Raw genomic sequence first — 15,000 nt, 5'->3', positions numbered from 1 at the left:
CATTGTGGCCCTCTGGAGTGAGAGTGGAACAATAGTGGCCCTCTCCATCATCAAAGTTGCCCACCCCTGGTTTAAGTGGTTAATTTTAATTAGCTGCTGCTCAGCAGCTGCGTTGCTTACATCACAGTGTACTATGAGGTCACCCTGCCATGTTTTTACCCTACTGTAGTTTTTAACTAAACCAGACTGAACCAGTCTTAAACTTAAGCTTGGTTTCTAATGCACATTTCTCTCATGTCGTCATGTAATCGTCCTTTATTATTCCTCAGGGCCGTCCTGGTGTGAGAGGATTCGATGGCCGTAAAGGAGAGAAGGGAGCGTCCTTCTATCCCACGTTCACTTCGGGGGGCAAGGGAGATTTAGGATCCCAGGGGCCCAGAGGACCCCCTGGCGACAGCGGAGCGCCTGGCAGAGACGGATCATCTGGCTTCCCAGGAACCCCTGGTGCTCCTGTGAGTGGTCTGAACACACGGACATGTGCTGTTTTCAAAAAGACAACGTTTAAACAGGGCTCAAGTGGTTAATCTATGTTTTGTAATAAAAATGAAAATCTACAAAGTAACTAGTAACTAAAGTTTTCAAATAAATGTAGTGATGTAAAGGCACAATATTTGGATCCGAGATGTAGTGGAGTAGAGGTAAAAGTATTGGAAATTGGAAATACTCAAGTACAGTATAAATACCTCAACATTTTATAATATAATAATAAGTACAGTACTTAATTAAATGTTAGGGGTTTGCCGACACTAATTTCACGATACGATACTATATATGATATTGGGCTCACGATATCAATACGATACGATATATGGCACTTTTTTATTATGAAAATATATGGGGGGAAAAAAAGCTTATGAAAATATATGGGGGGGAAAAAAGCTTATGAAAATATATGGGGGGGAAAAAAGCTTATGAAAATATATGGGGGGGAAAAAAGCTTATGAAAATATATGGGGGGGAAAAAAGCTTATGAAAATATATGGGGGGGAAAAAAGCAAATGCAAACAAATACTTCTGTTTTTGCATTATTATTATTTTAATTTTTTTTCAAAAACGCCAAAACGATACATATCGTCACAAAAACATATCGCGGGACGATATATCGCCACAGCCCTAGTAAATGTACTTAGCCTCTTTCCACCACTGCAATAATGACACACACTGTCCTTATATGCTCCTCTACAGGGTGATGGAGGTTACGGTGGTTCCGTGGGAGAGAGAGGATTCCAAGGATACCCCGGAGCTAAAGGTCGGCCCGGTGCGGCCGGCGAGCCCGGCATCGGATACGCCGGGGCGCCCGGACTGCGAGGATCCCCCGGAGAACCCGGATTCGGCGGTATACCAGGACAGCCGGGCCTGCCCGGACCTGCAGGTAAGTGACACCAAACCCATGACGGAGAAAGGAGCCGAATGTGAACCGTCTCCGTTAGGAGGAGGAGACTTGGGCAGAGGAGGAGTGTTGATGTGTGTGTGTGTGCCTGCGTGCGTGCGTGCCAGTGTTGATTTCGTCGACTAAAACTATGACGATGTTCCTCGACTACATTTTTTCACTTGACAAAAACAGAATAAAAACTAAGCTATGACGACTAAAACTAAGACTAAATATATTGACAATTTCGTCAACAAATAAAAACTAGACTAAAATGTTAGTGAGGGACTTGTGGAGAAGAGATCCAGTAGAACTAAAAGACAAGTCATTTTATGTTTGGTTGCGCTCAGGTGCTGCGCTCTGAAAATAGCAAATCTACAAGCTCACAACGCGTCGCGCTGCGACGCGTTGTGAGCTTGTAGATCGGCTATTTTCAGCAAGCAACCAAGTGTAAAATCAGCCATTAAGACGCCATCAAGGCACCGCCAGAATACATTTTAGTCGACTAAATCCACTGTAGATTTAGTCGACTATACTGTATATTTATTCGACTAAAACTAGACTAAAACTGAAACATTTCAGGTGTCTAAAATATGAGAAAACTTTTGAATTTTATTCAAAAGACTACGGACTAAAACTAAATCAAAATTTGCTGTCAAAATCAACACTGGTGCGCGCACAACTGTGCGTGCGTGGAAGTGTGTGAAAGTGTGAAACCGGAGGGGAGTGTGTGTGCACGTGCGCGTGCATGTCATACATCATTTCCCCCCCCCCCAGGATGACATCCTGACAGAACCACCCCCGACGACCATGTCACCATTACCATCATTACCACCCGGCCGCCATCCTATAGTTACCATAGCTACCGCATCCTAACATTCTAAAACCATTAATAAAGATAACTTCTCTTTGTCTCTCCGGGGGGAGCGGACGAACACTCTCTCCCCCGATCAAATAGCTCCCTGATTCATGCTCCGCTGAAGCAGCCATGTCCTCGCCAACCATGACAGGATAAAATACTTGCGCAAAACGTAGAATAACCTTGTCTAATCTGCATTAGAAGCAGCCTATAGTAATAAGTACTCTTATTAACCACTTAAGCCCTGTATATACTTAGTCGTGCAACGAATAGCGAAAATAGACGATCTACCTACAGTAGTAGATCTGTTATTTTTTGGCTATTCTTCAAAATTGTAGATAATGTAGATTTTTTCATTTTATTTTTTTATTTTAGAAAATGAATTAGACAAGCTTTTGCCCCAAGCAGCTTTCTGCTCATCATTCCTTGGCTGCAGCAGCGTAATATTCAACGTTGATTAATGGTTTCCATTAATGTGCTTATGGACTATAGCTTTTACAGCCGAATAATCTGTAATATTCGACAGCTTGATTGATTATTGACGCCTCTTATTCCTTTTTTTTTCTCCCCCCCCCAAATGATCGCTACCGCAGCAGCAGCAGCTCTTACTGTGCTTCTTCACGTCTCAGAGGGGACGGTCTGATAACGGGGAAATTGACACCAATTATACATACGACAAAATTCACCTAAAATGGGTGCCTCCTCTCTGAGAATGAAGGACACATAACAAACTATACGTCAGCACAGCACCTTCCCACTCATCTCCAGTGTGAATGTGTGCTCTCATGACATGTAATGCTCACCTTTGCTCTTTTCGTCGCTGTCGGGTGGAAACCTTGTATTATCCAAAAACGTGTTACTTTTGATCTTACTTTGATTGAAATGGGGGCAAAAAGAAGAACCCTGTGTTCCTATGGATGTAGTTATTGTTTCGTCACAAACTCTTGTTAATACCTTTTCATTGGCAGTGGTGTGTACTGTAAAGTAATTAAGTACATGTGTACTCAAGTACTGTACTTAAGTACGATTTTGAGTTACTTTTACTTTACTGGAGTATTTCCAATTCTCTGTACTTTTATTTCTACTCCACTACATCTCAGCGGCAAATATTGTACTTTTACTCCACTAGAATTATTTGAAAACTTTAGTTACTTCGTAGATTTTGATTGTTATTACAAAACATACGTTAACCACTTCAGCCCTATATATATTTCGGCCATTTGAAAATAGCAGATCTACAAGCTCACAATGCGTCGCGATGCGACGCATTGTGAGCTTGTAGATCTGCTATTTTCAAAAGATTTTTTGACTTTTTATACATTTGGAAACATGTGAAATTTGAGTACTTTTTCCACCACTGCCTTTGACAATGTTGTAAAATAAAGTTTTTTTCGTTGGAAAAAAAACCCATAAAAAGTTGAAACATGGAGATACAAGGTTTCTGCCCCACAGCAACGTCCTTAATATGAGGGTTATTCTCATTCACAAGACACTGAGAGAGAGCGAGGTGAGATGAGGCAACGGAGAGAGAGAGAGAGAGAGAGAGAGGCTAATTTGATGTAGCCGATAGCGCGCGTCTCTCTCCATTTCCTAATTCACAGATGTTTTTGGTCAATTTGATTGCATCTCTCACTCTCTCTCTCTCTCGCTCTTTCTCTACTCTTGTTGAACGGAATAACCTGGTTTAAGATGAAGCAAACTTTGCTTTTGCATTTTAACTGAATGAGCCTCGATAATTGAGTGGACTGATTCGCTGATTGACTGTTATAATGAAATGATTCTTTTCATTCAAGTGCTTGATTGGCGTATGCAAATGACCCCCGAATGGCTTTGTGTGCTGCCAAACTCTCTCTCCCCCCCCCCCCCTCTCTCTCTCTCTCTCTCTCTCTCTCTCTCTCTCTCTCTCTCTCTCTGTACATTCCTCTACATTTCTCTTCCTTTCTCTATCACTCTACCTGTTGCTCTCTCTCTCTCTCTCTCTCTCTCTGTCTCTGTCTCTCAGTCTCTCTCTGTGTGTGTGTGTGTGTCTCTCTCTCTCTCTCTCTCTCTCTCTCTCTCTCTCTCTCTCTCTCTCTCTCTCTCTCCCCCTCCCTCTCTCTCTCTGACATCTCTCTGACCGTCCCTGTGCATGTGTATCTGTCCCAGGTCAGACCGGCTGTGATGGGCTTACAGACGGCTCTGAGGATGGGGGACAGGGTGGGTAAATAACCTTTATGCCCACCAGGCGGCCAGCCAAGCCAGAGCCGTTTTTCACTGAGGTTCAGGGTTCAAACACAGTTACTGGTGGAACCCAGATATATGATCACAGAGGTTGGGCTGTAGAGTCTAGTTGTCACTCAGACAACACTTTATAGAGAATTTCCATGGATGTGTAGTGTTGGCTCATAAAAGTCCTGAAACAATTAGGATTCTGTTGAGAATCCCTGGAGAAGTGACGCTCTAGAACACTGTTTCCCAAACACCAGGTTCGGGACCCATTTTGTTTTTGATTATTATTATTTCAAAACATTTTCCCCCCAAAAAACAAAAAGCTATATTTTTCATGATTTGGGAACAAATGCAATGATTTTTCTAAATAATTTCATGAATAAATAAAAAAAATCAAAGAAATTCCATAAATTAGAAAACAAATGTTTAGAAGTAGTGAAAATAGACGATCTACAAGCTCACAACGCGTCGCGATGCGATGCGTTGTCACTAGCTTGGGTCCCGGGGGAGACAACAAATTTCTCTTTTGGGTCTTGAGCAAAAAAACGTTTGGCAACCAAGAAGAGAGTGTCCGTTCTCAGAGGGGTCAGAGACAAAATGGTTTCCCGAGGATATGTAAAGAACGAGAGGAAAGATACGTCACTGGCAAACTGGAGCCGGAAGCCGGACGCTATGTTGTAGATTAGAAGGTCTTGTCCTCTCCTTCTTTACATATCCTTGGTTGGACCCACAAGTCTGTCATACCTTGTATGTATTGTAGTGCCTTAGAAGAGTACCAGCACCTTGTGTTGGATAGGATCTCTCAAAGCTAAAGGAATGCTGGGAAATGCAGTCTTTTGGAGTAGGTTTTCATAGGTTTGCTGTCAATCATTTGTTCATGATGGAACCCAATGGATGTCTCCTGTTCCCTGCTTCCCTGGGATTCCATTTGGGGGCGGAGTCAGTTGATGATTGACAGCCGACGGTTTTCGGCAATACATTCCCCGCCCACTGTGACACGTTTTAGGCATTCCATCCAATCATTGGACAGATATAGTCTCCTTCTCCCTCCAATCAAAGCTGCTGAAACCCTGCCGCATGTTTTTTTTATTTTTAAGCCGCGCCTCTGCTAAGAGCTTTAACCAATGAGGGTTTGAATGGGCGGGTGGGAGGGTGGGGTTAACTGAAACAACAATAACAATCCGCAGACACAAAACGATGACTATAACCATTCCGAATGTTTCTAATTCTACTGTTTGAAGTCTGGCTAACCGACGGTAAACGTGATGATTTTTTCTTTTTTACTAACTTCCATTCAACCGACAACACTCAAATAACATTCTCATAATCAAACATAAATTAATCTAATGAATGCAAATAATCAATAATCAGACACCAAACTGTAACAGCATGAAAGGAAGCGATGGACAATCACATTGTGAAACACATTCACAATATTTTGTATTTCAAATGTTTTAACTTGATGGAGTGTTGCCAATTTTGTATACAGATAACATTATGTCCAGCACTGATGACAAAAACAGAGATTTAAGATTACGAGACCCAGTATCATGTAGAAATGTTAGCTATTTCAACCAGATTGTGCCACACATCTAGCGTTGTGCAGTATGTGTATGTGTATGTGTCTTCCAAAATAGCTGTCTGGTAAATACAACAGGTACCGTATACTGGTTCTCAACTGGTTTAGCATGGGACTCAATTTTACCTGGTGAAGAAAAAAAGGAAAAATCCACAAACTGTTTTGAATACTCCCAGAAACAGTGATTTATTAATAGTGCAAACTTTCAACCAGAGGTCTTCGTGAAGGGACAGGTACCGTATTTGCAGGGCCCAGGAAACGGGCAGGTCTCACAATCATCATCCAAGATGAATAGAAAGCACCTGAAACAACCAATTAGGCGCTAAAGCAGCCAGTGTCCGTAATATGGTAACAGGGTCACCATCAATAGCCTCAACCAATAAGTATAAGAATTTTTCCTTTTTTTCTTCACAAGTTGTTTTGAATCGTGCACCTATTGTTATTATGTGTGGATGTGCGTGCCCATGCACCAGTTGAGAAACGCTGGTACAGATGACTATACGTATTTATATAGTACATAGTGCAGTATTGTATAGCTATATATAGTATAGATATCTGTCCTGCTGTATATGTATATTTAACCACTTGAACCCTAGCATCTCTATTCTGGGCATTTCGTAATAGGCGAACATTCATCGAAGAATAGGTGACGATTCGCCAAAAATAGCAGATCTACAACCTCACAGCCTCACTACAAATCTCTTCAGCGAAGGGATTTGGTGTCGAGGGGAAAAAGGAGGGGACCAACTTAACCCATTAAGACCTGGAACTGTGTCATTTTTAGATTTGAGCTAAAAAGCATTATTTTACACTTTGGCTATTCAAAAATAGCAGATATACAAGCTCATAGCGCGGCACCGAGTGCCGAGCTACGAGCTTGTAGATCTGCTATTTTTGAAAAATCTTGAAAATGTGTGCAAATCTTTGAATATATACATTTTTAAAGCAAACATTTTTAACTAAAATCTTTGCTTCTGGGGGGTCCCTGGAACAAAATATGTTGATGGGGTCCACGGCCAAATTCATATAATTTTGGGGGTCCTTGACATGAAAAAGTTTGAGCACCACTGATATAGAAACAAACGTTTTTCAGAAAACTGTTGAGATTTAGGAGACATGTAGAATCGGCTTCAGGTCTCAATGGGTTAAGCATAGACCACTGGGGGACCCCCCCCAGTCACCAAAGTGTTTAGGGTTTAAGTGGTTACGATACAAATACATACAAAGTGTAATGGTATAAGTTCTAGCTTGACGGCCTAGACAGCTGCGTCGTAGCTTAAAGGTCCTCACATTGCTGTTGTGCGTGCCATGTACCTGTCTCTGTATGCTAATGTGTGTGTGTGACCGCTACCAGGCCAAGTGTTACCGTGCCGCGTACCTGGCGAAGAGGGAGACCCCGGGTTTCCCGGTCTACCGGGACGACCAGGTAAAAGCTCAGCATGCACCTGATTGGTTACTTTGAGATGTCATTGGCTTTTTATTTGTATGTAATACTGTGATCTGAATAGTGTTTTGTCCTAGCCTCCAGTGTACAGATAAATGAAGAGAAGACTTCACTCCTGAGCATTTATTATTGTGATGCTTTGAGTTGATTCAAATTCTTAAGAATATAAATCATGATATTGAAGGTGCTATATCGCTTACTGCACCCGTAGGCACAAAAAGAGGAATGGCGTTGAAAAAGGTTACTTTGAACATGTTACGTTTAGTATCCATTCGTAAGCCTCAATGCCAACTCCACCTGCTAAGAACTAAATCTACAGTAATATACAGTATATCCCATTGTCAAATTAATTTGTTCTAATACTTTGTGCAAGTTAAACCTTTCTGGTCTTGTTCAAAGGTCCTAAGGGTACGGATGGATTGCCAGGAAATTCTGGCCGGCCAGGCTTCAACGGTGCCAAGGGAGAGAGAGGAGACCCTGGGTTTGGAGGACAGCCGGGACCATCAGGTAAACACATGGCTCACCAGGTAGAGCAGGAACGCTCCATTCTTTTCTTAGCTATTAATTTATCGACAGCTTTTTCAATCATCATTATTTTTATTTTTTTTCTAAAATTGTTTACACATCAAATGGTAAAAGGTGCATTTATGTAACGCTTTTATCCAAAGCACTCTACGTAGATTGTGCATTACATTCACCCATTCACACACACATTCATACACCGATGGCGGAGGAAACCATGCACAAGGCACCAACCTGCTCATCGGGAGCAATTAGGGGTTCAGCGTCTTGCTCAAGGACACTTCGACACTAACTCTGGGGGAGCCCGGGATCGAACTGGGAACCTCACCGTTCCCATCCGGCCGCTCGACCCCTGATCCACTGCCGCCCCATGAACATAAACATCAACAAATCCATGTGAAAACAATTCTAATAGTTTTTTTTATAATCCACTAAATCAATTAATCAGATTAACCACTTAAGCCCTATTTTTTTGTGATGCCATCAATAGCAAAAATAGCAAAAAAGTGCACAGATTAATGAAGATTAAATTATAATGCTTGTTTTTATAATATATTAAATCGATTAGTTTGATTAACTGTTGCACCTCTATCACCAATGTATTTTTTTTATTGCCCCTAATGTAATCAGAAGAATCAGAATCAGGTTTATTGTCACATCACAGGTTTACAAGGTAAAAAAGTGGGTGAAATTCGTTTTTGTACGTCATTCCCATCGCAACGTTAGTTCCATAGAAAGAAGAGTGGGGAGAGAGAAGAAGAAGAGGGGTGGGGGGCAAGTGGGAAGGAGATCGAACAAGATAACAATAGAAGGCCAAACAAGTTATCTACATATTTAAGTACCTGAGATAAAGAAAACTAAGGTGCCTGAGCATAGCAGCAATGTATGTATACTGTGCATGATATACTTATAGACGTTAAGGTGCTTAGAGAGAAAAATAAAGCGCAATAAAAAAGAAAAAAAGGCAAAAAGTTTGTGCATTATACATGGGATTAAGGTGCAAAAGGTCAGTGCGTGTCCACCTGAGGGTGGGACTGGCCCTGGTATAATCCGCAAGTAGCTCCATGAGGGAGAGCAACAAAAAAAAAGTAATCTGTGCCTGGTGTGGTCTACAGGTATGTCCGAGGGGGGAGAAATGTAATAATTTCAATGGAAGAAATTGAAATTAACAGCAGGCCACTAATCCATATCCATCCTTCTCTCCTCTGAAGGATTCCCGGGACCCAGAGGAGATGCTGGCGGTCCAGGCCTTCCAGGAACAGGCTACGACGGAGGCAGGGGAAAGGATGGTCTTCCTGGACTACCGGGAGCCAAGGGCCAGCCCGGAGACGTGTTCGGCTCGGCAGGGGGTAGACCGGGACAGAACGGGCTGCCAGGGCTCCCCGGAGACAAGGGACAACCTGGGACCCCAGGAGGTCCTGGAGGGCCTGGTGAGTGAAACGATATAAGAGAATAATTATGTAGAAAGGCAGCAGTGGTGGAAAGTAACTAAGTACATGTAGTCAAGTACTGTACTTAAGTACAATTTTGAGGTATTTGTACTTTACTCGAGTGTTTCCAATTTCCAATGCTTTTACTTCTACTCCATTACATCTCAGAGGCAAATATTGTACTTTTACTCCTCTACAATTATTTTAAAACTTTAGTTACTTTGTTGATTTGGATTATTATTACAAAACATACATTAACCACTTCAGCCCTATTTACATATCGGCCATTTGAAAATAGCCGATCTACAAGCTCACAATGCGTCGCGTTGCGACGCATTGTGAGCTTGTAGATCTGCTATTTTCAAAAGATGTCTATACATTTGAAAGCTTGAAATACTTTTATACTTTTACTCAAGTACATTTTTACTCAGTAGTGTTCATTCTGAAGCGAACATTCGGGGAAAATCGCCGATATACAGTACAAGGTCACAACGCGTTGCGTTACGATGGCTTTCATTGCGATGCGTTGTGAGCTTGGAGATCGGCAAAGAGATTTGGTGTAGAGGGGAAAAAGAGAGTGCCACACACAGATCCCCCCTGGGGTACCCTGGTCAATGAAGTATATTGGGTTTAAGTGGTTAAGTGGTCCCGTCTGTTCCGGTTCAGAATTCCCCATCAAAGATCATTTCTGAACAAACATTATATATTTCTCTTCTCCCGTCTTGCCAGGTGCGGATGGGCGTTCTGGTTTCATTGGACTGAAGGGAGAGCGTGGTCTGGACGGTGTGCCCGGTATCCCCGGCGGTCCCGGTAGTCCCGCTCCAAGCGGACCTGGATCCACCGGACCTCGCGGTCTTCCTGGTAACAGCGGTCTAAACGGATCACCAGGTGAGCAAAACAAGTCCACAATCATGGAAAAATAACCGCTTGTCGAGGATTATGGTAGAATTATGGTGGCGTATAATGACTATAGAACGTTCTAGATGCACTGTATGGTATATGGAACATGGTATGATTATGGTACATAAACACTATGGGACATGGTATAAATATTGTATATAATCACTGATGGATTGTGGTAGAATCTTGGTGTAAAAGGACTATAGAACATTGGTATGTAAACTCTATGGGAAAGGTATACTTCTAATATATAAACAATAATATAACCACTATAGAACATGATGGAATTATGTTACATAACCACTATGGAACATGATTGAATTATGTTACATAACCACTATGGAACATGATTGAATTATGGTATACTGTATAACTAGCCTGGAATCCAGACTGATTCGCTACGTTCGTCTCTCACTTGGCTACACTCAGTCTGGCCAGGGTCCTATTTGACTCGTATTTCAATTACGTAGGCAAGTCAGGAAGTGACTCGAGTTTTACATTGGACAACACTGGCCGTCCGCCCCCGGTGCCCTCCCCCCCCCACCCCCCCACAGTCCAATCAGAAGCCGCAGGTCGTTTTCTCCCGTTTCTGCACGGAGATATGCGGGGGAAAAAAAAAAAAAAACGGTGAACGTAGCAATCAGTCTAGATCCCAGGCTATTATATAACCACTATAGATCATTTCATAATTATGGTGTATAACAACTATGGGACACGGTATCATTATTGTATATATAACAACTATTTATGTATGTAACCACTCTGGAACGACTATGGAATATTGTAGAATTATGGTACAGTATATATCACTGTTGAATGATGGTTCAGTCTCAGTTCAGTTTATTTTCAGAAAAGACATATATGTAATTATGTGCAATTTATGAACAATGAAGTTGCCACGGTGTCACAGTCTCAAACAAGCCTATGGTACCAGGTGGTCAGGTCCATTTAGAGATTCCAAGATGCCGAAAAAGGGGAACAGGGAGAAGCATAACGCTTATCAAGCCCTACCCCTGACTCAGATTGCATAGCTAGATTCAATCATAACATTGTTTTCAGCACTCTCCATGGTATATACATTATAAGGACTATGTAGCATTGTAGAATTATGGTATACCATAATTCTACAGGTGTTATATTAATGCAACTGTGGAACATTGATGGTATATATATATATATAACGGCTGTGGAGCATCCTGGAATTCTAGAGTTCTGTTTTTTTCATATCACATTATTTGAATCCGTGCTCTAGAGTTGAGAACATTCATGCTCGCCTGAATAGAGAGACATCTTGATGTTTTTTTTGTTTAAGATATATTGAAACTTTAATTGTTCAATTTCCAAGATATATAGGCATCCACCAAGACCTAGAGCCCACCCCCGACCCCTCCCCCACCCCCACCCACCCACCACCCCTTTCATTCATCTCGTTTGTTGGTACATTTCTCACTTGATTCTCTCTTTCCCCATCCTCCATTTCCCCCCCCTATTTAAAACACAATGGTCAGTGGCGTGCACAGACCACTTTACTTGAGCAGGTGCTCAAGTAAATTATACTTTTTTTTGTTTACTTGGTCTGCTCTTTTTTCCCTCTACACCTATACCTCTTTGCCAAAAATAGCAGATCTACAAGCCCACAACGCCTCGCAGCGAGGCGTTGTGGGCTTGTAGATCTGCTATTTTTGGCTAAAGTTCTCCTCAGAAAAGGGATGCTAGGTTTCGAGTGGTTATGGTAAAAAGAAAAATCATATCACATAAAGATTTGGCGGACCCCCTGTAGTAACTCTGAGGACCCCCTAGGGGTCCCGGACCCCCTCTTGAAGACCCCTGCTGTAAACTGAAGAAAAAAACGTTTTTTTCCTTTTTTTCAAAAGGGCACTTCTGGTCAAGAGGGCAAAGGGCAGGTGCTCTACACCTAGAGTCTATCTGTGCACGTCCCTGACAATGGTTACATATTCCATTGTTTGTTTTTGTGTAAATCTCGGTGTCACCAAAACGTTCATCATCTCGTCTCCCTCCCCTGTTCCATCTCTCCTCCTCCTCATCTCCTCTCCTTGTCCTCTCATCTCCTTTCCTATACACTCACCACTATCCTCACCTGTACCATCTCATCCCTCCATCAATTCTTCTCTTGTTGGTGTTCGGTCACTCGGTAGGCTGCCAAGGTGAGGTATTCTTTCTCTCCCACCCCCCACCCCCCTCCTCCCCCAGCTCCATACCTTCGCTTCCCCTCTCTCCATCCTCTCCTCCAAGCAAGCAATATATACCAAACCGCCCTAACTGTCATCCTAAACCCTTCAGCCCCCCAAAGCAACCTGACTGCTGCTCTCACCTTGTAGTGTATGATGTAATACACTGCAACAAACAAAACACATGTCCATCTTAACAAGTCGGTTAATCTTTGTGTTTGATTTAGAAGGTTTGTCCCGCTCCAACTTAGTTGAGTTCATTTGGCTTGTTGCTTCAGGAGTTGGCTTTGTGTTTGAATCGAGTGACAATGAAACAAGCGGGCTGACTTGCCTTCATTTTCTCACTTTGTTTATTTTCATGGGCTTCACTTACAGCACTTAAATTCAAGTGATTAAAAGTCGCTTGAATTCAAAATCAAGTGAAGTTCATTGCTTTTGAGGTCGCATTGGCAGATTTTCTTACTTGTTCTGTGGCAAGATTTTCAGACCTAAAGCACAATTAAAGGACTTGTTAGGATGAACATTTTGCCCTGTATTTCAGCACCTCTCAATCCAACTTGAGAGAGTCAGAACTGAAGCAGAGAACATACTCCCCAAATATGTGTGACGTTTTTTTTGTCACTATTTGGTTTGATATTGCAGCCGGCACTAACCTGTAGCTGTTTGTGTGTTGGAGCCTGAAACATGACGTTAACCAGTGGTGGAATGTACTGTACTTAAGTATAATTGAGAGGTTCTTTTACTTTACTTGAGTATTTTTTATTTTTCAATACTTTATACTCAACTACTGTACATCTCAGAGGCTTTGGTTCTGTAAGTATACACTGATGCCAATACTTTTTAACTTTTACTCAAGTAATATACAGGACTTTTACTTGTAACAGAGTATTTCTACATTGTGGTATTGCTACTTTTACTGAGGCAAAAAATCTGAGTACTTCTTCCACCACTGAAGCTAACATATGCTAGGTGTGTGTGTAACGCAGTAACTCCAATAAGCTTGTGTGAAGTCCAACGCTCCTGACTCAACTTAACAATGTAACCGGCAAATTCTGTACTCTTAAAGAGTGGCTCTTTGGCTAGTTTGGTTCAATACAAACTTGAATTGTTATTTTCCAATGAAGCGTTTGTTATCCCAATTTAAAAATATGTGTTGTTCCAAACTAGATAAATGTTATCCTTTTAAGAGTAAAAAAGCCTATAGATTCTTGCAGGAAACCAGTGACTTTAGGCTTTGTAGCTATGTGTGTGCAATTAAACCAAGCTAATTCATTCTGGAATTGACCTTGATTTTTCTGGATATGGTTATGTTGTAAATTGTATGTTATGAATCAGGCACTATACGTAAAATTGTATTTTGACCATCTTAGGCAATTCAAATGTATTAATATTTCATTAATATTTTTTCTTGATCTTGAATTGCCCTTTAATTTTTTCTTTTGGATATTATAGCATTGTCAGACATGTCATGATGAATGAATTAATCTTCTTCCTAATCTACGTGCAATTGCAGCCTAACTCGCAAACAATGTAATCATCCCAGAGCATTTACATTGTTGTTCTCTCAATTGCCATAAACTGTGTTCGTGTGTGAAGACAAAATGAATTTCTTTATACAGTTTTGCTGCATTTTGCCAATTGTTTATAAACACTTGATATGTTGTAGTATGTATAATATTTGTGTGAAAGGTAAGTTGTAATAACAACAGCAAGAAGATATGTTTGTGTTACATGTATAGATTTATTTACAATTTCTTGACTGTATCCATTTCTCTTTGAATATTCAGTTGTTATTCAATATTCCATTTAGAGTTCTTGTGAATTGTATTTATTTCTGTAATTAGTATTACTCCTTGTTGTTTTGTTATACAAACGATTTGGATTTACATGGAAAATCACACCCCATAAGATTATTTTTATTTACTATTATCAATGCCTACAGTAGGTGAAACTCAGCCATTGATAAATATTGATCTCTAATTGGAAGTTGTTTAGCTGATAGAGGTGAATCTATAGAGGTTCTAACTGCATGTGTGTGTGTCTCTCCATCCATCCATCCATCCATCCATCCATCCAGGTTTTCCTGGTAGGAAGGGAGAGAGAGGTGACCCCGGTTACACGGGGCCTGCCGGTATGAAGGGCACCCCGGGATATGCTGGGACCCCTGGCGGACCAGGACCCCAAGGGCCACAGGGGCCTCCAGGACGCGCAACCAGAGACGGCATCCCGGGAGCACCAGGACTTAAAGGTGAGGTTTGGAACCAACTGGTCTTGTGTTCTGGTGTTGGTATTTATACCACCAGGAGCACCGGGACAAAACCGTGTGTTTTTGTGGTGCATTAAAGGGATAGTTCACCCAAAAAAATACTTCATGTATATTGTTTTGTTTTTGTCCCATTCCTAAGCCAATAATTTGATGACCAGCGGATCGGTGGGCAGCGGTTCCGGTAGGAGACACAAAGGAGACTCTTTGGTGTCTCCTACCGGAACCGCTGCCGGT

General features: G+C 41.6%; 1 protein-coding gene across 2 annotated transcripts in view; it reads left to right on the top strand.

Moving 5' to 3' along the window:
• Positions 1–15,000, top strand: part of col4a6 (collagen, type IV, alpha 6) — a 181,586-nt gene that overhangs the window by 149,576 nt on the left and 17,010 nt on the right. Inside the window, exons 23-30 of one of the 2 annotated variants that reach the window (XM_084042465.1) lie at positions 270–452; positions 1,186–1,372; positions 4,374–4,424; positions 7,370–7,441; positions 7,859–7,966; positions 9,193–9,411; positions 10,141–10,299; positions 14,578–14,748. In XM_084042465.1, the coding sequence (XP_083898591.1) occupies positions 270–452; positions 1,186–1,372; positions 4,374–4,424; positions 7,370–7,441; positions 7,859–7,966; positions 9,193–9,411; positions 10,141–10,299; positions 14,578–14,748 (1,150 nt within the window). The remainder of the gene's footprint in view (positions 1–269; positions 453–1,185; positions 1,373–4,373; positions 4,425–7,369; positions 7,442–7,858; positions 7,967–9,192; positions 9,412–10,140; positions 10,300–14,577; positions 14,749–15,000) is intronic. The other variant, XM_084042466.1, reaches the window with a different exon arrangement.

Source organism: Gymnoscopelus microlampas (genome assembly GCF_963454915.1).
Source record: "Gymnoscopelus microlampas genome assembly, chromosome: 19".
Taxonomy (NCBI): domain Eukaryota; kingdom Metazoa; phylum Chordata; class Actinopteri; order Myctophiformes; family Myctophidae; genus Gymnoscopelus; species Gymnoscopelus microlampas.
The sequence above is the reverse complement of the archived record's forward strand: the minus strand, read 5'-3'. Positions and strand labels throughout refer to the sequence as shown.